This window comes from Castor canadensis, chromosome 16 (assembly GCF_047511655.1).
Source record: "Castor canadensis chromosome 16, mCasCan1.hap1v2, whole genome shotgun sequence".
Taxonomy (NCBI): domain Eukaryota; kingdom Metazoa; phylum Chordata; class Mammalia; order Rodentia; family Castoridae; genus Castor; species Castor canadensis.
In genome coordinates this window covers 23671820-23695822 of record NC_133401.1, presented here as the reverse complement: position 1 = coordinate 23695822, position 24003 = coordinate 23671820, and the positions used below count along the sequence as shown (strand labels likewise).

Below are 24003 nucleotides of genomic sequence, written 5' to 3'. Positions count from 1 at the left end.
AGGGAACAACCTAAATATAAACCATCTCCTCAGCAGAACAATATATAGCTGCTAAAAAGCAAATAGGCCAGGCATGGTGGGACACAACCATAATCCTGGCACTCAGGAGCCTGAGGTAGGAGGAACAGTTCAAGGATAGCCTGGGCTACACAGCAAGACCCTGTCTCAAAATTTAAAAAAAGGAAGGGTTGCTTTGCTTGGTAAAGTAAAGCTGCTCTGAAGAAGTAATGATTGGAGATTCTAAAAGATGAGAAGAGACCCAGAAAACAGGAGGAAAGAAAGATACATGCAGAGGAAAGAGCATGTATAAAGGACTGGAAGTGAGTAATATGAGGCCTAAAGGAGGCCCATTGTGCCAGGAACTGGAGAGCAAAGGGGAGCACTGGAGACAGAAGAGCTAGAAGGGCAAACTTGATAGCCTTCTTAAAGACTTTTGCCATTGTTCAAACTCCTGAGAACAGCCACTGTAGGTTTCAAAGTTAAAAGTGAGGCATTTTCTTTTAAAACTAATTACAAATCTGTATGAGATATCCTCGGGTCAATGCATAGCAACTTTTGAATTAAGGTCACACACACATGGGTGGTGGGGGGTGGGGGGAGAGAGAGAGAGAGAGAGAGAAACTCAGTACATAGCCAGATTATTGTTTATAAGGCCCTGTGTTCAATCCCCAGTGCACACATTTGCATACACACACTCAATAAAATAAAGGCATAAGTAAGTGACTTGCTTAAAGGTAAAGCTTGGTCACAGCAGCACAGGATTTAAACCAGGCAATGTTGATTTCAGACCTTTCCTAACCACTATGCAAGACTGCTTAGGCCCAGGAGCAACTGAAGTCATAGGAAAAGATGATCTTCATTAAAACCATGAGGATCTGAGTTTTGCTAGCAGGTGCATGTGTACAAGATTAGGTATGCCCTGGGCCTCCTTAATCTAGGATGTTAAACTTTGAAAGGTGAGTTCAGCACCTGATCCCCAGGGCTCATAGTAGGTCTGGCCAACTTGACCCTAGAAACTGAGCAGTTCAGGAAGTGAACTGACCTGACTTTACCGTGGCAGAATGTACAGGCTCACACAAAAGCAAGATGTGGTCAGGATCCAAGGTCCTGATCAGTGGATCACCATTTCAGATTCTTAGCTGGGGAGACTCTGTCCTAAACGCATCTCACTATAATGTGGGAGCCAATATGGAAGCACTAATTAGGATTAAGCATAAATCCAGGACAAAGATGTTCAAAATTAAGCGTATACCAAAAAAATTGTTAACAAATGTAGAGTCCTTCCCTTCAGTCTGAGACGTTCTGGCTCAGGAAGTCTGGGATTATGAATAAATAATTTGCATTTTTAACAATATTTTTCAGAGACTCCTGAGGCAGGAATCCTACAGACAATTAAAACAGTTCAGGAGTACTATCTGCACAGCAACGCTGTGCTGACTGGCTCCTCTCAACACATTTACTACCTTGGCTCAAATTCCATCTGTCCAGAAGCTTAGGAATGGGGGCACCATTACAACCGTATTAGGTACTACTCATCAGTGTCCATTGCTGGGTTTACTTCTTCTTGACATTGAGTAATATGTTTTACTACGTCTCTGCCTCATTAGATAAAGTATATAAAGTCTGTTCCTTTGTCTATTTTCTTCACCAATGTATCAACAGTGTGCAAAACAGCAACATGAACAGTGTGGTACTTTTAAGATACTGCTTAAATTACCCATAACTCAGAATTCGATTGAGACATGGCAAATTTCCCTTTCTTTTTAACTATGAGCAGGACTTGGATAATATACCCTTATGAGGTAAAGAGAAGGTCAAGAGCCTCACTCCCCAGACAGTGAGAAGGAATGATGAAGATAAATTACGTCTCAATGGTACAACAGAGCCAAGGTCTTTGAACTAGTAACTCTACAAGGCAATAGGCCTATGGACACATAAAGAGTCAGCTCAAAGACATCCCCCAAAACTCATCCATTCCCATCTGTTACACTCTCCTCCATTCTTAGAGACTAAGGTTCTCACATTACTTTGTGTTCTACTTATCCAACTGAACTTTTTCCTTTTTTGCTCTTCCCCTTTTATAGTTATTAGTCTCTGTAATCACACACAAAGTTTGGGGTGATAATTCCATTCTTTAGAATTGTTAGGCTTTTCAGTGACAAGGTACACTTTGATTAGACCCTTGTTTATTCACTTCCCAAATCAATATATAGTTTTTGTTTTCTCTATGTGCTGGGAATATAAGACCATGTAAGTCAGCACTCTCTAACCTAACTGTGTAGGGTGATGGAAATGACGGCAGAAATTACCTATTGTCTCAAAATCCTGCTGTCTATGCAGTCCAATTTGGCAGCCATCTTCACATATGGCTATTGAACATGTAACAATGTGGCTAGCGCAAATGAGGGACTGAATTTCTAATTTTATTTTCAATTTTTCTAAAATAAATTTTCAGCAGCCACCAAAATTATTAAGGAATTTTTATTCTCTTGAAAAGGTTAAGACATGAACATTAAAAATACAAATCTGTAGGCCAGGCATGATGGCTCATGCCTGTAATCCCAGGTACTTGAGAGGTAGACATTAGGAGAATTGCTGTTCAAGTCCAGCCTGGGTAAAAAGTTAGTAAGACCCCATCTCAACAAACAAACCAGCAGAAGTGATGAAATCCAGCTATGCAGCAGGCACAGGTAGGAGAACTAGGGTCCAAGGATGGCTCTGCCCAAAACCATAAGGGCCTGTCTGAAACATAACTAAAGCGGAAGGATTGGCAGCATGCCTCTCATGGTAGAGTGCTATCCTAGCAAGCATAAGGCCCTGAGTTCAAACCCAAGTACTATCAAAATAAGTAACTGAGCTCTAAGGTGCTTATGAACCATTAATAGCTATCTTTCCCCATCTCTCAAAATTGCTCCTTGAACACTTAAGCCAATAATATCCCCTAGAACCAGTTAATCTACATCCGCTTCACTTAATGTAGATGTTTTCACCTTCTGACATTAGCTGGAATGTAGTAATGCCACTTAAAGATAATCCAACTAACTCAGTGTTCTCTCCAAGAGACCATAACCATTTGCTATTTTGCTCACCACTGTAACCTCAGCTCCTAAAACAGGACTAGGTGCAAGGGAAGCATTTGCCTAATCCTTGTTAGATGAGCAAGTTGCTGCAATAGAAGGGTACAGTTTCATAGTGCTTTCCGTAAAAATATAAAGCTCTAGAAGTTTAGTAGATGCTCTGGTTTCCAATTAATCTTTCACATACATCTGGGGAAACTAATATGTCATATAGATGCCCTGCATCCCATCAAACCAACACTCACCCTTTCCCCTCAACCTTCTCTTATGTGTTTGTTCATTCACAGCAACATTCCAGATACTGATTTAAACATTCCCAGAACTTACTTCCTCCATTGAAAGAAACTCTTGTTTCCTTCACTCATTTAATTTATATAATAACAATTGCTATGTATGTGTCTGGGTAGTTAACATCAGATTATGCCTGTATAACAATGGAGCATTTAGACAGGATGAGAATATTAGGCTTTCCCCATCTCTGCATTTATATACTTTCTCCCAGTACATACTTTTCACTATGTAATGAACTAGAAATTTCTGCTCAACCCTTTTGTATATAGAACGTATCTGAGCTTCTTCCTATTGGTTTTGTGTGACATAAAATAAGACATAATTGATGACTGAAGGCATGACCACGCACACTGCATTCATAAGGTTTCTCTCCTGTGCAAATCCTCTGTTACCTCCTGAGGATGGATATCTGTCCACTGGCTGTCCCACAAGGACTACATCCCTATTTGCTAGGAGCCCACTGGTATTCAATGGTGCCTGAGGGCTCACAGAAGACACTTGTATGGTTTCTGTGTTAACAGCATTTTTTTCCTGTGTGGCATCACTAGTATGTAATGAGTTACCACTCTTCACAGAATTTTCCACCCTAACTGACTCTCTCTACTTTTCCCTTGTGTGTATTCTCTTATGACTAGACATGGAAGACATGTATGCAAAAGTTTTCCCACACTCATTACAGTCATAGGGTCTCTCTCCTGTATGACTTCTGTGATGGGCAATGAAATGTTGCTTTGTAGTGAAGGCTTTCCCACATTCACTACATCCAAAGAGTTTCTCTCCTATGTGAATTTTTTTATGTCTACTGAGACCAGAGTTATGTGCATAGGATTTTCCACATTCACTACACACAAAGGAAGTCTTCCTTGAGTGAAAGCTCTGATGGGTGATGAGGCTGATCTTCTGGATGAAGCCTTTTCCACATTCGTCACATACATAAGGTTTCTCACCTGTATGAATTCGCTGATGGACAGTGAGATTCCCTTTTTGGATAAATCCCTTTCCACAGTCACTGCATATATAAGGTTTCTCTCCTGTATGAATTCTCTGATGTTTGGTGAGCCCTGATTTTGCAAGAAAGGCTTTGCCACATTCAGTGCATTTATAAGGTTTTTCTCCCGTATGAGTTCTGTGGTGTATGTTGAGCATGAATTTTCTGGAAAAGGCTTTTGCACACAGGTTACATCTATGGGGTTTCTCTCTAGTATGAGTGATCTGCTGGTCAGTGAGCCAAGATTTCTTGATGAAGGCTTTCCCATGTTCACTGCTTATATGAGGTTTCTCTACTTTTTGAGTTTTCTGGTGCTTAGGACTAATGAACTGAGATTCAGTGCTGATGAGTTTTCCACTTGCAGGGAATTTGATTTCAGTATGAAATTGTTCACAGTTGGCATGCACAAAGGATTCTCCATTTGTAGAAAACTCAGTAGTGTTCTTTATTTCACAGCTTCTGCTCTGGCTAACCAGAGTTAAATTTGATTTCACGCTTTTCCTATGTGAGGTAAATACATCATGATTTTGCCTTAACAGAAACTGAGCTTTATTCTGATGAACAGCACTATCAGATGCATGGCGTTCATGCCACTGTTCTATTCTGTTTGCCTTGCTTTCATTTTCTAAGTGCTTGGGAAGATGGTTATCAACTTTCCCCATATCTACAAAAGAAAACAACAATGAGTTTTCCATCACCTTGATTTGTAAGAAAGGCACTTTTTAAATGTCACGATGTGAGGTGTATCTTTAGTGACAACCCTGTGACATGAATGTAAGTAAAACTCTACGTTTGGTGTTCCTTGTGCACTGGGAGAAAACAATTATGTAAAGGAAACCAAAGATAAAAGCAGCATTCAGTGACAGAAACAAGGTTAGAGATTTCATAATGAATAAATACAGATTTGCATGCTTCCTAAACAAGATTTTTTGAAACATAGAGAGACTATAAAACACAAGCAATTCACTGTGAGCAGGAGACTAGAGGTTGCAGGGCCCCATCTCATCCAAAAGGACAGATGCATTCATTCCATAAATCCTTACTGAATGACTACGTATGCCAGGCCCGGTGCTAGTGCTGGGATGCCAAATACATTCATGTTCATGAACCCTACAACCTAATTTGGTAAAGCCACTTAAAACACTAAAGAAAGACACAACAGTAGCAGCTGTAGGCTTCAAAGTGGAGTGAAGGAGCAATGCGATGGAGACACCCACAGGAAATGAGATTAAGACAGAGCTCATTGATGGAGTCACTATTGCAGCTGGCGTTGGAGGACAGAAAAACAAGGAATTGGGGAATGCTCCAAGTATCCTCCTTGAGTCACTGGGTAATAGTACCTTTTCATGAATAAGGAAAATTGCTGAAGCACATGAACTTCAAGGTGGTTTTTACATGCCCAAGTATAACCATGAGGAAGTCTGAAGGATAAAGAAATCTTGAAAAAAGGCTTGTCTGGAGAATCAACTTGGAAAACTTTAGTAAGTACATGGAACAAGAGATCATCATTTTCAGAGAAAATGTTGATTAAAAGAAGATAAAGATGTTTTAGTCATCTTATCCTTTTAAGTTTGCAAACTGGGAAAAAACTACTGAGGGAAAACATGGAGATAAGCAGACACTAGAAACTGGAACAGCCACCCCAGAGGAAAGTTTGTTACTCAGAATTTTGAGTTAACTGTGGTAGACCTCGGGTGCTGATCCTTTTCCTAAAATTCACCCTTCTTCATTCTGTAGACCACTATCAAAGCAACTGTCTCAAAAGCAGTAACCTCAAGTTTATTGGAAACTTGCTGTCATTGATAACTGATCATTTGTATTCCTAGAGAAAGAGGGCAGCAGTGACCCTTAAGAGAGCCAGGCCAGCTCCACAAACAGAGGAACTGCTGCCCCAGCTGTAGGAACTGCTGTCACCTTTTTCTTCACACTGTTCCTGGACAGACACACATTCTTCCCATTTCACTCTCTTCTGATCCCTCAACTTGACAGCAATGCTGTATTATTCCATAGTTCTACACTTATGTCAGAGGCTTCAATTAAGGAGTTTGAAAGGACCATCTCCTCTTTGTGGATCAAGCAAGGTTCGTGGCAGCTTTATCTTCTTGGAACATCTAAATGTACCTTATTGCTACACAGCTGTCACCCAGAACAAGAAAATTCTTCAAAGAGGGAAGCTAGAAAAATATGAAACACAAAATATATAGTACCTACAACTCTATTCTCAATGAAAAACACATAGAGTTCATAACAGTCAACCTGGCAGTAAAGTTCAAATTACCATGTATTGTGGTTTGAATATATAGTGCCCCAAAAGGTTCATGTATTAAAGCCTGGTCCCCAAGCTGGTGACACTATTTTTGGGAGGTTCTCGAAACTTTAGGAGGTAGAGTAGCTGGAAAAAGGAGATCACTGGGGGTGTGTCCTTAAGGGCATGTCTTTGAGGGCTGTATCTTGTTTAATAGGGGCCTTTCTCTCTCTCTCTCTCTCTCTCTCTCTCTCTCTCTCTCTCTCTCTCCCTCTCTCACCCTCCCTCCCCCTTCCTACCTCCCTTTCTCCTTCCTTACTGCCCTCCCTCCTTCCTGCCTACCATGAGGTAAACAATTTTGCTCTGCTACATGCTCCTCACCATGATGTTATGTCTCACCATCAGCCCAAAAACAATGGAACCAAGTAACCATGGACTGAAACCTCTGAAACTATTAGCCAAAATAAGGCTTTCCTCCTTTTAAGTTGTTTATGCAAGGCATTTTGTGATAGCAATGAAAGGCTAAGTCCTGCACCATGATTAGCCAATTTACCTACACTTCCGCTGCTAACAAGAAAACAGCAGTGGAAGCTTCAACCTAACCACTTACTCTCTTCTCAGTCTACTTTACTAATGACTCATCTGTCTAATTTCTACTTGCTCAAACCTCGTCTGTGCCTTACCTCTTTCCTTCACTCTCTAGTCCAAATTTCTATCCACAAACCTGGCCTTTCCCTGAACAACTCAGGGCATATCCAAATGCAGCAGAAAGCCTCACTGGGGTGATAATAAGCACATCTAATTTACCATCTTCAAAGCTTTCAAATCTCCTACTTCACATATCATCTCCCACAGTAAATGGCAGCATCTGTTTTCTTATTCATGCCCAAACTGGTCAGCATCACCCTTCTTCTCTGTTTCTTTCTCTCATCCTGTACTTACTTCAATGAATCCTACCTACCCTCTATAAACAGACCCAGAATCTGACCAGCACCCAATACATCTCCTTGAGTTAGTAGCCCCCTAATTCCTGCGTATCTTGGCAGAAGTGGATTACTTTCCAAAAAAAACAAAAATAAAAAACAAAACATCCCCCCACTTGGATGTTCTGTTCTATGATACTGCTTTATTTTATATCTTACCCTCCTAGAATGATCTGCAGTTTGTTTCTGCTCATTGCTGTTATCCCTTGGCATACAGTGGGCTACCAAGAAACAATTTTTAAAGAAATGAATCAAAAAAGTAATCACATATATGGAACACATCAGGAAGGATTTAGGAAAGATAGTAATCTGTGTAAGCAAAATGATACTGCATCAAAGACATCACTGAAAAATCACTAAAGATTTGAACATCTTATGACAGGTAACATGGTACCTGGGTCTTAGAATGTCATGAGAATATGATGGGGAGAAGATATAAAAAGTAAATACAATGGTAACATCTACAATGAACCAAGCTCAGAATTAGTAAAAAATAAATAAATAAAAATTAAAAAAACAATGGAATCAAAGTAGGCATGAGTTATGCCCTGATCATAATTTTCCTGCTGTTAAAAATGTTTGAGTTAAAACATCATCAATAGCTACAGCAAGGTAGCAGGATATAAAATCAACATAGAAAAATAATTAGCATTTCTATACACTAATAATGAGCCAACTGAAAAAGAATGTATGAAAACAATTCCATTTACAATAGCCTCAAAAAAAATCAAATACCTAGGTGTAAACCTAACAAAAGATGTGAATGACCTCTACAAGGAAAACTATAAACTTCTGAAGAAAGAGATTGAGGAAGACTATAGAAAGTGGAGAGATCTCCAATGCTCATGGATTGGTAGAATCAACATAGTAAAAATGTCTATACTCCCAAAAGTAATCTACATGTTTAATGCAATTCCCATCAAAATTCCAATGACATTCACTAAAGAGATTGAAAAATCTACCGTTAAATTTATATGGAAACACAAGAGGCCACAAATAGACAAGGGAATACTCAGTCAAAAGAACAATGCTGGAAGTATCACGATACCTGACTTCAAACTATATTACAAAGCAATAATGATAAAAACAGCATGGTACTGGCACGAAAACAGACATGAAGACCAGTGGAACAGAACAGAGGACCCAGATATGAAGCCACACAACTATAACCAACTTGTCTTTGACAAAGGCACTAAAAATATACAATGGAGAAATAGCAGCCTCTTCAATAAAAACTGCTGGGAAAACTGGTTAGCAATCTGCAAAAAACTGAAACTAGATCCATGTATATCACCCTATACCAATATTAACTCAAAATGGATCAAGGATCTTAATATCAGACCCCAAACTCTAAAGTTGATACAGGAAAGAGTAGGAAATACTCTGGAGTTAGTAGGTATAGGTAAGAACTTTCTCAACGAAACCCCAGCAGCACAGCAACTAAGAGACAGCACAGATAAATGGGACCTCATAAAACTAAAAAGCTTCTGTTCATCAAAAGAAATGGTCTCTAAACTGAAGAGAACACCCACAGAGTGGGAGAAAATATTTGCCAGCTACACATCAGACAAAGGACTGATAACCAGAATATATAGGGAACTTAAAACACTAAATTCTCCCAAAACTAATGAACCAATAAAGAAGTGAAATAAACAGAACTTTCTCAAAAGAAGAAATTCAAATGGCCAAAAAGCACATGAAAAAATGCTAACCATCTCTAGCAATAAAGGAAATGCAAATTAAAACCACACTAAGATTCCACCTCACACTTGTTAGAATAGCCATCATTAGCAACACCACCAACAACAGGTGTTGGCGAGGATGCAGGGAAAAAGGAACCCTCTTACCCTGTTGGTGGGAATGTAAACTAGTACAACCACTCTGGAAAAAAATTTGGAGGCTAATTAAAAAGCTAAACATTGATCTACCATTTGATCCAGCAATACCAATCTTGGGGATATACCCAAAAGACTGTGACACAGGTTACTCCAGAGGCACCTGCACACCCATGTTTATTGCAGCACTATTCACAATAGCCAAGTTATAGAAACAGCCAAGATGCCCCACCACTGATGAATGGATTAAGAAAATGTGGTATCTATACACAATGGAATTCTATGCAGCTATGAAGAAGAACGAAATGTTATCATTCGCTGGTAAATGGATGGAATTGGAGAACATCATTCTGAGTGAGGTTAGCCTGGCTCAAAAGACCAAAAATCGTATGTTCTCCCTCATATGTGGACATTAGATCAAGGGCAAACACAGCAAGGGGATTGGACTATGAGCACATGATAAAAGCGAGAGCACACAAGGGAGGGGTGAGGATAGGTAAGACACCTAAAAAACTAGCTAGCATTTGTTGCCCTTAATGCAGAGAAACTAAAGCAGATACCTTAAAGCAACTGAGGCCAATAGGAAAAGGGGACCAGGAACTAGAGAAAAGGTTAGATTAAAAAGAATTAACCTAGAAGGTAACACCCACGCACAGGAAATCAATGTGAGTCAATGCCCTGTATAGCTATCCTTATCTCAACCAGCAAAAACCCTTGTTCCTTCCTATTATTGCTTATACTCTCTCTACAACAAAATTAGAAATAAGGGCAAAATAGTTTCTGCCGGGTATTGAGGGGGTCGGGGGAGAGGGAGGGGGTGGGGGCAGGGGGGAGAAATGACCCAAGCCTTGTATGTACATATGAATAATAAAACAATAAAAACAAAGTCTGAGTTAAAAACTCATCACAAATAGCACCGACCTTTCAACAGAAGAACTGTGTAGGCAGGGAACATCTGAGGTAATGTGCAGATAGTCAGAATTTCAGATGTGCAGAAGTAAAGCAGAATGCAAACCTAGAGGGTTTTCTTGGAGGGAAGATGATTCTACCCCCTTCCAGATATTAGGAACTTAAGGTAGATGTTATCAAGATTAGCAAATTGAAAAAAATTAAGTTTATGCTAGATAACACCAGAAAGATGTCAGTTTAAGAGTCTGATGTAGAGAACAAAAGGAGCTTATTAGAATAAAGGAAAAGGTGAAAAGTGAGAACAGATGAGAAGATGGGAAACAGAGCCTTTAGGGAAGCTCAGAGTGAGAAGAAAAGCTCTGGAGGTCAAGGCCTGCTGAATCAAGATCACCTCAGCACAGGACCTGAGCTGGGATGGAGTCAAGAACAGAAACAGCAGTACCTGAAGGGGAGGAAGGCACAGCAGTCACAAGACATGGAGCATTCAAAGTTTCCTCTTTGGAGAAAGGTCAAGAAGATGGAATTTCATAGCACAGGGAGAAGGGTATGAAGAAGAAAGATATTTGGGATTTGTATAAAAAAATTATGCAAACAAAACATCAAGATGTGGAGTAGAGCTGGGCACCGGTGGCTCACACCTGTAAACTCTAGCTACTCAGGAAGCAGAGATCAGGAGGATCATGGTTTGAAGCCAGCCCAGGCAAATCATTCATGAGATCCTATCTAAAAAAAAAACCAATCACAGAAAAGGGCTGGTGGAGTGGCTCAAGGAGTAGGCCCTAAGTTCAAACCCCAATACCACAAAAAAAAAAAAAAAAGTATAGCAGTAGGAGGGATTAGATCCAAGAAGAAACGAAAGTGAGTATTTTCCTTTAAATATACCCTTGGAAAAAAGGTCTCCCATTGAGAGATGTGTGGAGGCGTAGCTCACATGACTTCAAACCTTTCACAGCCATGATGCCTACTTTGACCAAAGTGTGGTATTCCCGCATTCCCCCAGCCAGTTCTCTCACCAGACTGGGTTCCGCAGCAGGTTTCACCATCTGTCCACAGTTTTCCTAGGAGCAACCTGGAGAGGAAACTAGGCTCGCTGGCTTGATAACCTGTTCATGGGGAATAACAGAAGTCTTCGGCTCAGCAAACTGGGATGGAAGTGTATTCTCTTTTAGGAACTAAGTGGTTTATGTCTGCAATGCAAAACCTTTCCTCAGAAGGGGACATATTATGCCCTATCGTCTGGGGTCCAGAGAGGGACTGAGAATCTACCCCCTAGAAACACTACAGGTCCTCTAGGATCTGTCAGACTCTGAGAAAGGAAAGGCCACTGATGGGGGGCACCCTTTGAGTGATACAGCGCTGCTATCCATACCCACTGACACCAGGCTGCTGTAGTTCTCCAGCATCACATCTCGGTACAGGTCCTTCTGCTCAGGGCTCAGGAGCTGCCACTCCTCCCAGGTGAACACCACAACCACATCCTCCAGGGTCAGCAGCTCCTGTAACAACACGGCTCTATTAAGGAAGTGATCTCCTTGTGATGATATGGAGGAAATGTTAGTTTTTCTGTTTATTTCCACTGAATCTGCCAGTTGCTTAATACATTGTGGAAGTAAAATTCTAATAAAAAGATCTGTAATTATACAGATTCCATTATATCAGTCATCCATCCACTCATCTAACTAGAAGTTTACATAACGTGTAGAAGTTACATCTTCTACTGTCACTACAAATTCCACCCCCAAAATGAATAGATGCTAAAAAAAACATTTATAACTTTCCTTTCTTTTTTTTTTTTTTTTTGGGTGTACTGCGGTTTGAAATTAGGGCCTCATGCTCACTGTAGCCACATATCCCCAGCCCTTTTTGCTTTAGTATTTTTTTCAGACAGGGTCTCACACTTTTTTTTCTTTGTTTTTGGTGGCACTGGGGTTTGAACTCAAGGTTCCAACCACTCCACCAGCCCTTTTGTTGGTGATGGCTTTTTTTGAGATAGGGTCCTGTGAACTATTTGCCTGGCCTAACTCTGAAACACAATCCTCCTGATCTCTGTCTCCTGAGTAGCTAGGATTACATGCATGAGCCACCAGTACTCAGCCTGGGTCTCACACTTGTGCCAAGGGCAGCCTTAGACCAAGATCCTCCCACTTATGCCTCCTGAGCAGCTGGAATTACACGCATGAGCCCCCATACTCAGCGTTAAATCTTCTTACTAAGCTAGGTATCACATACACACCCATACATCATAAGTTGTTTAACAATGGGAATATCTTCATAGAAATGAGCCGTTACACAATTTTGTCTTTGTGCAAACATCTTAGAGGCTATCTTATACAAAGTAAGACAGCTATGTCATCACTCGCAATATAATCTTATGAGATCACTGTGGTATACATAGGGAAGTTTTAGTCTGTGTGTGCGCACATGTGTGTTATATGGAAGGAGGTGGCACAGTGTACACCTATAGTCCTGGCAACTTGGGAGGCTGAGTGGACAAACCTGGACAACAGAGTAATATTCCCATGTCAAAAAAGGAAATGGAACAGACAACAAAAAGACTAAGTTGCTAGGCACTGGTGACTCACATCTGTAATCCTAGCTATTCAGGAGGCAGAGATCAGGAGGATCACAGTTCAAAGCCAACCCAGGCAAGTAGTTCCTCAAGATCCTATCTTTAAGAAACCCATCACAAAAAAAGGGCTGGAGTGGCTCAAGATGTAGACCCTGAGTTCAAGTCCCAGTACCACAAAGAAAAAAAAGACTAAGTTATTTCTTAGTTCATATTTTATGAAATCTATACTTTTCATATTAATGGAACTAAATATTTAAAGGCCTCTACAAAGGAAATAAAGGAAAGATTAAAACATACTAAATGTTGGTTACCTGTGCCTGGATCATTGTTTTCTACTCTCAGAAAATAGCTGGCCACTGAGATGCTCTAGATCCACTTTAAGTTGCTGTTCAGAAATCTGCCTTCAAGCCACTGTGTGCCCAGAAATGCTATCTCTCCAGTTCTGTGATTTCCTCTTTCGTGTGACTGGTTTGCTCCTGAGGAGTTAGGACCTAGAGGTTGACGAGAACCTAAAGTTGAATGGTATTTCCTCTGGGACAGGTACTGTCACTGTTCTTAGGTACACATCTTAACACAATGTGCCAATACTGTTAACTATCCCTGTATTTGGTGCCCCATCAGATTTTTATCTTGGTCCAAGCAAGCCTAAGATTCTGAGTATAATAGAGGTATTCTTTTATTCTGTGGATTAAGTAGGGTGACTTAAGGAGTAAGGGAAGTGAGACCTACAACAGCACCAGGCCTCAGGGGCAGGTAAGTTTAGGCATCTTTAATATCCTTGTGGGGTTGGAGGATAAAGATGAAATCCAGCCCAGAATGCACACAAAAACCATTCTGGGGTCAACTATTAGTCTTAATGGCAAAGCAAATCAATAAAGCTTTAAGAAAACAACATAGCAGAGTGAATGTTATTAGAGCATGGACAGTATTTTAAACAGCTGACATAACTGACACAACCACTCTGGGAAAGTCTGACATCATCTATTTAGACTAAGGTCACTCGTGCCCTATGATGTAGCCATTTCTCTCCTCGGTTTACACAATTAGGTCTTTGTTTCCTTCCTTCCCCCAAATAAGGGCACATTTGAACCAGAAGATGTTCATAAGATTTTCCATAGCAGCATCATGCATAATAATCCTAAGTGCAAGCAACACAAACGTAATTAATAGTAGGAAAATCTGCTATATATTCAAATAATGGAATGAGATAGAAAAATTACCAGCTTTGGCCCAGCCTGCAAGATGTTTTCATTTCTAAAGGATTGCAAAATACAAGCAAAAAACCATGCAAGACTATTACTAGCAATGGTTAACAGGAACTGCCATGATTCATACACATCAAACAAGATTCACTAGTAAACTGCAACAGGGATCACCTGGCCAGGACACTTAATGAAATGGACATTCTAACAGCACAGTTACAGTGTAAATGTACACCAGGCATATAAGCAAAAGTGTCCCTACTATCTATTAAGAGGCAAGTGTGGGAGGTGGCAGATATTTTCTCTAAAGGGACAAATGCTACATATTTTTCACTTTGCAGGTCATGAAGGTGAGACCGAAGGGCCCCTGGAAACTTCATTATGACCTCCCTGTGATCTTAAAGGGTGGAAAGCAGGAATAGTAGGATGGACAAAAGTAAGAATGATGTGAGGATTAGAACCAACCAATCAGAATGTTACAGGTACAGCCAACCAGAATGCTGCGTTCTACACACCTAATTAGCATACAGGTTTGAGGAACACCCTGGAGAAAATGGATAAAAGCCTTAGACCATATCACTTTGGCACCCTCTCTTGGGACCTCCTCCCCATCTCTAGGGACTTCACTCTTGCACTTTACACTTTTTTATCTCAATAAACTCTCCCACTTCACTTGCTTACATTGTCTATGAAGTGCCTGAGACAAGAACCTGGAACTCCAATCCTCCCTCAGGCTAAACACCTAAGCCAGAAAGGTTGAGTGAAGGCATTTGGTCTTACACAAATCTCCCATTTCACAGGTCTCTGTCAACAAACACTCAGCTCTGACTCTGAAGCTTGCAACCAGTCACAGACTGATTCCTAGTAAATTACTCCCGGATTAAAATGTAGATAACATGATTTCAACCTAGGGCCAAGTTGCATGCTTACTGTTCCAGTAGCTGATGTTGGAGCCTCAACCCTACCTCAGCAAGGACTAGTATGACTCCAATGCTTCAGGTCTGTTAGAAATAAGACTTAGGAGTCAGTCAGCAAGGCAAAAAGTTTTAGTTCTGCAGAAGGGTGTGTCACCAACATAAATCTGATAAGCAAGCACACCAAGCAGGAAGTCCATTTGGGTTTTCTTCCCTGGCACAACACTGGCCCCTTCTCCTATTGGTAGCAGTCAGGGTTCACAGTCTTTCTCTATTAACTATAGATGAGATCTGTTTTAAAGTAGATTTACTTGGGAAAGGGTAAGGTTAACACTTAACATTCTGGGAAGCCACCAGTTAAGCAAGCATAACGAGCCGTTGTTTTAAAGTGGATTTACTTGGGTTGCTATTTCTTTGATGGAAAAGACAAGTTATCCTTCACAGATCCCACAGCCTTTGGAGCAGACACTGCCCACACATGGCGCCTTCGTTAAAATGAGAAACCTGAACCTGACATCTCATGTGATGCTCATCCTCCCAGCTCCAACACCACTGAGCCCCACATTAAATCCCAAACCTGACTCAGACACTGGGGTACAAGCAGAAGACCTGTCACCAGGGGATGGGTAAGAAGGCTCCCACAGCTTCCCAGTTTCCACACAAAACCACAGGTCCTTGACACCCACAAATATGAAAAGCATTTCAAGGTGTCTCACAATAAGGACTCTTGCTAGGTATAACAGAATAAAATATAAACAAGGTGGGGGGGTGGAAAGAGACAGAAATATTTCCTCTTCTCCACACGGGAAATGGGAGCAAAGACTCAAAATGGTGGCCCCCATCTCTTAGTCTTATACTGGAGAGCTGGGTGAATACATGTGGTCGAAGATAATGGGTCTGGGTGGCTAAGATGGCTGTTAAAACAGGAGGGGTTTGTCTTGGCCCACCCAAATCACAGGGACAATAGGTGTTCTTTGGAACGTCCCTTTGTTAGACAGACATGATCATGCTCCACCCATCCAAGGATCCTGGCAGCTTGTTAACATCTCAGAGAGGAAAGCAGAAGCAGGCAGCTCCTCTTTGTCTCCCAGTTCCTGTAACTTACCATTTAAAAGGAGATGGGAGGGGGCTAGTTGCTCTGGCTCGCCAGTCTTTACGTCCTTGTTCGAATGTCAGAGTCTGGCCCTCTAAATATTTATTAAATAATATCATTTCCCTGTCTTCTCATCTATCCCTCATGCCTCACTGCCCCACCGCCCCCCAAAAAACTTTGGTCCCTTTTAATCTTAAAAGGAGTGCAGCTTCCTGCTGAGTTTGGGCGCTGCCCTACCTAAAAAGGAAACCAAAATGTTGTTTCCCTATCTTAAATTTAGGAGGTGACAAAGAAAATTTAGTTGGCAGAAAATTGATGGGCTGTCAGGATCAGGACCAGGAGACATCAAGTTATTCTTTTACTAAAAGAGAAATCAGTGACAACCATTCTTTAAAGTACAAAAAAAAAAAAAAAAAAGCCTTTTAGGTGGATAAGGCTAATAGGATTTTAAGAAGAATTATAAAACATTAAGGAAATGTATAAAGTCTATAGATTTAAATACTGAAAACACCTGCCATCCATAGCAACAGCACAGTAGATTGAGAGCTTCTATAAAGATGGCAACTGTATTCATCTGTTGTCTGTTTTAGATGGCAACAGTTAAGTCACAGTTATCCTGTGAGGATGTTTTTTCTGTCAAGTGGGTGCTATTAAGAGTTAGGTTGTTATGAAAAATCTTAACATGATTTTTGTCAGGGGGGTTCTGGATTGAGTAATTTACACTAGACCTCACATCACATTTAAATTACCTGTGGAGTCACTTCATGTGACTCTGCAAGGGTAAGTTGTTTACAGTGCCCACCACTGTTATAATATGCCCATGAGCAAATGTTATAGCGTAAAAAGCTATACAGTACTAGCCTCATAATCAAATATAGAGAAATTTTCATCTTTGCTGAAAACGAATAATACTCCTTGAACTATGGCTCCCCTAAATACTTTTTCTGTCTTACAGCTGGGATAACCTTGGAGGCCTTCAGGGGGAAGAGGAATGCCTCCCCAGGTCTGAGTGCCTTCTACCCTATACCAAGTCACATTTGCTTCTCCATGGTCATAAGGAAATAATTTTGGTGGGGGCCCATCATAGCAGAGGCCCCAATTTTAAGAAGGCCCATTCTTTTAGGGACAAGAGTTAGCTCCCCAGAGTTACAATGTGGCTAGACAATTTACCTTTGGTTGGGAGATCTAGGCCTTTTTATGGAGAGGTCCAGTAGTTTGCAGACCCCAAGAATTTAAGATCAGCTGCTTGTTGCAGGAAGGTCCCACAGTTTGAAAAGGACCTTAAACAAGCTTAGAATTTGACATACTACATTCAGCTATAGAGAGAAAAATTTTATCAATCTCCAGCATTTAATGTTTCTACCCTTTGCAAAAAAAAAAAAAAAACCAAAAAAATAATAATTGATGCACTAGAACCTCTAATTAAATTGTCTACCCAAAATACCCCACACATAAGGACCCATTCTTTTTAACCTCTTGGCTTTACTTGGGAAGGGTTGGCAGGAGTGGCTCCATTTTGCTGTTGGTGTAGATACAGGGTCTCACATAGTTTAGGTTGGCCTGGAACTCACTATGTATCCTTCTGTTTTAGCCTCCCAATCACTGGGATTACAGATGTACCACCATGCCCAGTGTGACTTTATTTTTATTTTGTAAACTTTTCTTTTGTTTCTCAACAGTTTTATTTTGAAGATATACATTGACCACTCTGGTTTTAATTGTCCCTCTTGGCTGGGATGAGATCCCTGAATAGTCTGATGTAATCATGATTCTACATCGGAGGACAAGTGTCAGATGGGTAGAGAGTCAGTGCCAATAAAAGCCCTTTTTACCTGGCCAATTTAAAGCAAACTGAGAGGTTTAGAAGTGGCTCATAGGCTGGGCTTATAGGATGCTCATTTTTAAGTTTAATTTTTTGCTCTGTAGGTAATGTGGTGGCATTTTTTTAAAAAAAAAATGCTACTTTTGCAAAATGTCAACAGAGAACAGTAAGTTTTATAAGGAAAATACAAAACAAAACCATTGAGAGCAACTATTTAAATAGACAAATGTTTGAGAAATAGATACTTTTCTAGAGATGTTTTTGGGGAGTTTGACTATAAATGCCTTAGAGAAGGATCTAAACTATAGATGACAAAAACTTACAACAGTTATCGTTAGAATGTTTTTAAATATTTAGCAATTGAAAAACCAATTTTTATTTCATACAGCATTTTAGGATAATAATTATGATGGGAAGATTAATTAGTACCATTAAGCTCTCAGCTCAAGTATATATGTAAGACTCATGTTTTAGTGTAAAAAGATGACATAACATACAACTTATTAATAGACTAAATCCCCCCTTTTTAATTTTGCCTTTATAGTAAATGAATTTTAAATAAGTTACAATGTTTTTTATTACAAATGTACTTTATGGGTGACCAATGTCTAATTCTTAAAGTGGCACTGTTTTTGATTTCACAAATCACATACTTACAGAATGTAAGACAACAACAATTAACATCACAGCTACAGGGTTTTTTTTTTTTTTTTAATCTTTTGAGTAGAATTGAGAGTCTTTGGCTGAGTACGATATTGTGTAGCACTAACAAAATCAAAGCTTTTAGATCTCTTACAAGTTTAGGGAGACAGTGCCAGTGCCCAAGAATAGACTCATTTTCTACTGATCCAGTGCAGGTCACTTTGTATTAAAGTTTTATAACTATAACCCTGTAGATTTTATATAATTTTAACACTGCAGACTTTTGTATAGCATTTAAATGAAGTTTAAACATATCACCCACACATTTTTAGGGTGTTAAATGTATTAAAATCACTGAAAAGACAAATATTAAATAAACTGATTTTAGTTCAAGCTCAGTTTCCTGGGGAGTCAAAAGCTTGATAAATTCTACAAGCAATTAATTATCTTGGTAAAACATAAAATCTCTCCTATAAGCCAGTTTTTAGTAAATATTACTAAGAGAAGAATATTTTAAAATTAGATGTTAGTTTTATATTAGTTTACAAAATTTTGACTTTAGGAAATCATTTAGTTAACCTTTTAAATTATACCCATATTATGGGGGTAGGGGGCATAAAGGAGAACAGTAGATGGGGTGAATTCAACTGCAGTATATTTGATCTATTGTAAGAACTTTTGTAAATGCCACAATGTACCCCCACTCAGCACAACACTAAAAAAATAAAAAATATAGCCATATTAATTAGATAAATGAACCTTACGAGTTTTGTCTTTTATATACTTAAGACCTACTCATAGATTTTGCTACCTTTTAAACATTGAGGTTTTGTCCCTTTTTATTTTGGAGCAAGCCTTTAGAACAAACCTTATCCTACAAAAGTCCTTTATTTAAAAGTCATTTTCTTCTATCTTTAACTTTTTTTTCCCCAAAAACATACCCATTACCTTTTTTTTTTTGGTACTTGGGTTTGAACTCAGGGCTTCACCTTGAGCCAGTCCACCAGTCCTATTTTTATTAAGGTTTTTTTAAGATAGGGTCTCATGAACTATTTGCCCAGGCTGGCTCTGAACCATGATCCTCCTGATCTCCGCCTCCTAAGTAGCTGGGATTACAGGCGTGAGCCACTGGCACCCATTACCTTTTTATATTTTTCTTACTTGCTGAAATATTTAAATTTCTATTAAATGTTTAACAACTTAAATAACTGTTTCTCCAATAAAGTACTTTTAATATTACAATTTAATGAAGATCTGTGAAGATAACAATCTTACTTCTTTAAATGACAATTTATAAAAACACACTTGCTAGTTGACTCAAATACTTTGAGTAGGATCTGAATTATAATTTCAATAGAATGAAACACATTAAGATCACATATATTTTAGCAGTTTTATATACCTTCATTTAAAAATAATTTTCACTGTAATTCTAAATACCTAAGTTACCTCTTGAATACCTGTTTGTTAACCTTGAATATCACATTAACAGCAGCTTAAAAACCATTTTGAAGGTGTTTACATACCCATACACACACACAAAAAGGTTAGGCATGCCAAAAAAAATCCCCAAAACTGTCAATTTAAGAATGCATAAGATGAGCTGGAATTCCAGGAGCAAATTAAGTTTTCCCCAATACTATTCTAGACTCATTTTGTTAGAGGCTTATCTTGGTGGGCAAAGCAAAAGTAAATCTCTAACAAGACTGTTTTTGTAGCCTTTGGAGTCTTAGCCTCCATTAAGTCAGTTATAAACACAAGACCAACAGATATACACAAAATAACACATAATATCAATTAGCATGCACTCTCAGAAAAACCTTTCCAACCAGAGGTGCAAGTTAGAATCTTCCTTAAGGTAGGGTCAAGACAGGCTCAGGGCAGCAACAATATAAGCCCAGGGCCTTTCACTTTTTATGCAAATTACAGGTTTTCCTTAAACTTCTTATTTTAGTATGTAACATCCCTTTCTAGCTAAAGACTAACACAGAATCCAAATTTCCCTATTAGACAAACCGCAGAATATCAAAATTAATAAAAGTCCAAAAGTGGTTCAAAATACCAAAGTTGCAATTGGAGTTGTTTAAGGCCCCATTTTCAGGAGACCTAATGTTAGATTTGGCTATATATTATTTTTCTTACTCCTTCCAGCCTAAAAATTTTACACACTTAGTATGACCCTCAGTGCAGTAAGCAGAGCTCATAAAATCCTAAGGGAGAATGACCAGGACTGTGCTTTCTCCTATACTGTCTCAATTTGTGCCTGGAGAAGAAAGATAGAAGGAAGAAAAGAAATGGAGACATGCATAGCTGCATCATTCACTGGGAGATTGTGGAAGTTTCTTCCCCCTCTTTCCTATGTACCCTGTCCCTTATTCAGAGCAATTAATCCATACTCTTACGGACCGATGTCCCCTCACACCTCAATGAATATGATCAGTAAACCTACAGTGATTTTTATGGAGGCATCCCATCCTAATCATGCCCTTCCCAGGACTTATTGCTGGGTCCTGAATTTTCCCTGTCAACGAGGGAGTCCATATTGCGATCTAGGAGCAGAATCTTAACTTATAATAGCCTCTGTTAATATTTAAAAGACTTTAGATTCACCCCAAGAGGGTGCTTTTTAAATAATCTCTAATAGTAGTTTACCTTGGACTACAGGATCCTAGTTTTGGGTGCAGAGCTGACATCCTATATCTTCCTCCAGAAAAACAATACAGGATGTCAGAATTTACATGTCAGGTAGGGAAAGGGTCAGGCTATTGCTGGTGAAAAGGGTTACATCTCCATTGAAACTGGTGATTTCTGGCTATCTTGGTAAGCATGGAAAAGGAAGGATGACTTCGCCCCTTGAAAAATTTATTTAATCTTGAATCTTATAATCTTGAAAACCCAAATACCTTTTGAATCCAAAGCAGAACCCAAGAAGGGGGCTGTCCTTGTTGCCTTTTAGTTAATGCAATAACCTGAAATACAATTTTATATCCACCGGACACTTAAAGGAGATAAAGAAAAACTTAGAAAACTGAAATTCTCTCTTTGGTCCCTCCAGCCTGTGCACACCTGTGGCTGAGGGTGTGGGTTTGTAATCCTGAACATGTGGTGCTTGGACCAGGACACAGGTCAGCAGATGGGCCAGTCCAGGACTGCCTCCTGCAATGACCTGGACAAGACCTGTTTCCTCTCCCAGTCTAGACTTGTCTGTGATAGGAAAAGCGGTCCCTCTTGAAACCAAGACTTTAAGAACCAAACTGTTAGTAGAATTTAGGCAGATTTAGAGGCTTAGAATGAGGCGGAGGAAAAAATCCAGGAGGCTGGAGCAGAGAAGCAGCTCCAGTCCTCAGCCACGTGCTATTTAGATTTCCAATTGATTTTATGTTTTAACCCCAGGGCTGTGTGAATCATTTGGGAGGCTGAGAAAATTGACAATGGGACTTGAGCAGGATTTCTCTCCCTTCCCCGTTCTCCTCGTCTATTTTTGCTTCTGTTGTCCTCACTCGGGTGGCCAATCCAGGAAAGGTGACAGGAGCAGCTTATGGAGCAGGAGAGGTGAAAGAAACCACCACCATGGCTAAATCAGATTTAGAGAGAAAAGTTTCCCAAGCTAAACGCTTTCCATACCTTGTGAAATTCAACTCCTGGCTGGCTTGTCAATTTATGTCCCTGGAGCACCCATGAGGGGGGCTTCCACAGCTTCCCAGGTTCCAGGCAAAATCACAGGTCCTTGAGATCCATAAACACAAGAAGCATTTCAAGGTGTCTCACAACAAGGCATCTCAAAAGGTTGAGGATTTAGCAAAGAATTATTTTATTATAATAGGATAAAGTAAAGACAAGGCTGGAGGGAAGAGAAAACATTTCTTGTTCTCCACATGGGAAAAGGGAGCAAACTCAAAATGGTGGCCCCCATTTCTTAGCCTTATACTGGAAAGCTGGAGGAAAATATGAGATCAACCATATGAATCTGGGTGGCTGAGATGGCTGTTAAAACAGGGAGAGGGTTATCCCAGCCCACCCAAATCACAGGGACAATAGGTGTGCTTTAGAACCTTCCTTTGCTAGACATGATCATTTTCCACCCATCCAAGGATCCTTGCAGCTTGTTAATGTCTCAAAGAGGAAAGCAGGCTGGCAGAGTGGCTGAAGAAGTGAGGCCCTCAGTTCAAACCCTAGTACTGCCAAAAAAATAAAACAAAGAGGAAAGCAGAAGCATATAGCTTCTTGAAGTCTCCTGCTCCTGTAACTTAGCATCTACAAGGAGATGGGAGGGGGTTGGCTGCTCTGGCTCTCCAGCCTTTACTTTATGATTATTTATTAAAATAATAATTTCCCAATCTCCTCATCTATCTCTCCTGCCTTAGCATCTACACTACCCATGTGCACTGTCTGCCCTCCCCCTAAAGAAATAAGGTAAGCCCTCTGCTAAGGAAAAAAACCAAAACCTAAAACGCACTAGTGCAAAAGAACCTTCAGGCTAGACTGGTCTGACTACATAAGGAGTCGAAGGCCTGCTTGAGCTACATACCCAGGCTCTCTTTGAAAGAAAAAAACAAAACATTGACCAGATTTCTCCACACCAAGAGCCTAAACGTTGCACTTCCGCGAACCGTTTGCACAAATCCCGGTCTATTGCTCAGAGTCTAGGTCCGCCTACGGCAGCCGAGGAGGGTGTAAAAACATTTGAAAGTGCACCGACAACCAGCATCAGCAAGCTAGTTAATATGGCCACGCTCAGCCCACTCTGTCAACTTGGGGGCGGCCATGTTTGAGTATTGCCGTACTGAAAGCAAATTGGCAGGCTTGAGAGCCAATCGCCATGGAGGGACGGAAAACCAAAAAACCAATGAAATTACCTCATTTCCCAGCACAACCGCTCCCGCGGAAAATGGGTGGATTTCCAGAGACTCAATATGAAGCGGGCAAAATTGCGGTTTGGGAATATGTCCGATTTTTTTTTTTAAAGTTTTACAAGTAGGAAATCAAGTCTGGGTTTGGCAGAGAACCGCTCCTGGGAAAGGAAAAAGTAACGTGCGGAGAAAGGAAACCAATCAAAGCCTCAGATGGAAAATAGCCTCAGGTGGAAGACGGCTTACTGGAAGTGTTTTTTGTTTGCTTTTTTTTTTAAGAACCAAAAAAGAGCCTGTGCTGCTGTGAGAATTGTACTCACCTGGCCAAACTCAAAGAATGGACTCTGAGACACGAAGCACAGCGAAAGCAAGACTTTAATGACAGCCTTGGAAGGCCAGGTGTCACCTAAGCAGGAACACCCAGAACATTTTCTCCTGCGCGCAGGTCCCTCTCCCGCTTCCTCATTGGCTGAGCGCGGCGGGGCGTACAATCTCGTTTAAATTCCCCGTCAATTGACCCGCCCCTAACATCCTGTTTGTCTTTTTCTGCGCGTGAGCTTTGTCACCTACTCAAGCTGCTATG

General features: G+C 40.2%; 1 protein-coding gene across 1 annotated transcript; it reads right to left on the bottom strand.

The window, feature by feature from the left end:
- Positions 1–2465: 2465 nt before the first annotated feature.
- Znf350 (zinc finger protein 350) lies at positions 2466–23728 on the bottom strand. The gene is made up of 5 exons (XM_020184019.2): positions 22195–23728; positions 13209–13388; positions 11698–11824; positions 11342–11431; positions 2466–5020 (listed from the first exon to the last, which is right to left on the bottom strand). The coding sequence occupies exons 2-5, from the start codon at positions 13221–13223 to the stop codon at positions 3969–3971; spliced, it is 1284 nt and encodes a 427-aa protein (XP_020039608.2). The 5' UTR covers positions 13224–13388; positions 22195–23728; the 3' UTR covers positions 2466–3968.
- Between the last annotated feature and the right edge of the window lie 275 nt (positions 23729–24003).

What these genes read in the sequence shown, in the direction of transcription:
- Znf350 (XM_020184019.2), bottom strand. An exon ending in CAGCAGCCTGGTGTCAGTGG is followed by an intron (nt 11,432 to 11,697) that starts GTATGGATAGCA and finishes CCCCATGAACAG; the next exon opens with GTTATCAAGCCAGCGAGCCT. An exon ending in CTGCTGCGGAACCCAGTCTG is followed by an intron (nt 5,021 to 11,341) that starts GTGAGAGAACTG and finishes TTTCTTTTGTAG; the next exon opens with ATATGGGGAAAGTTGATAAC.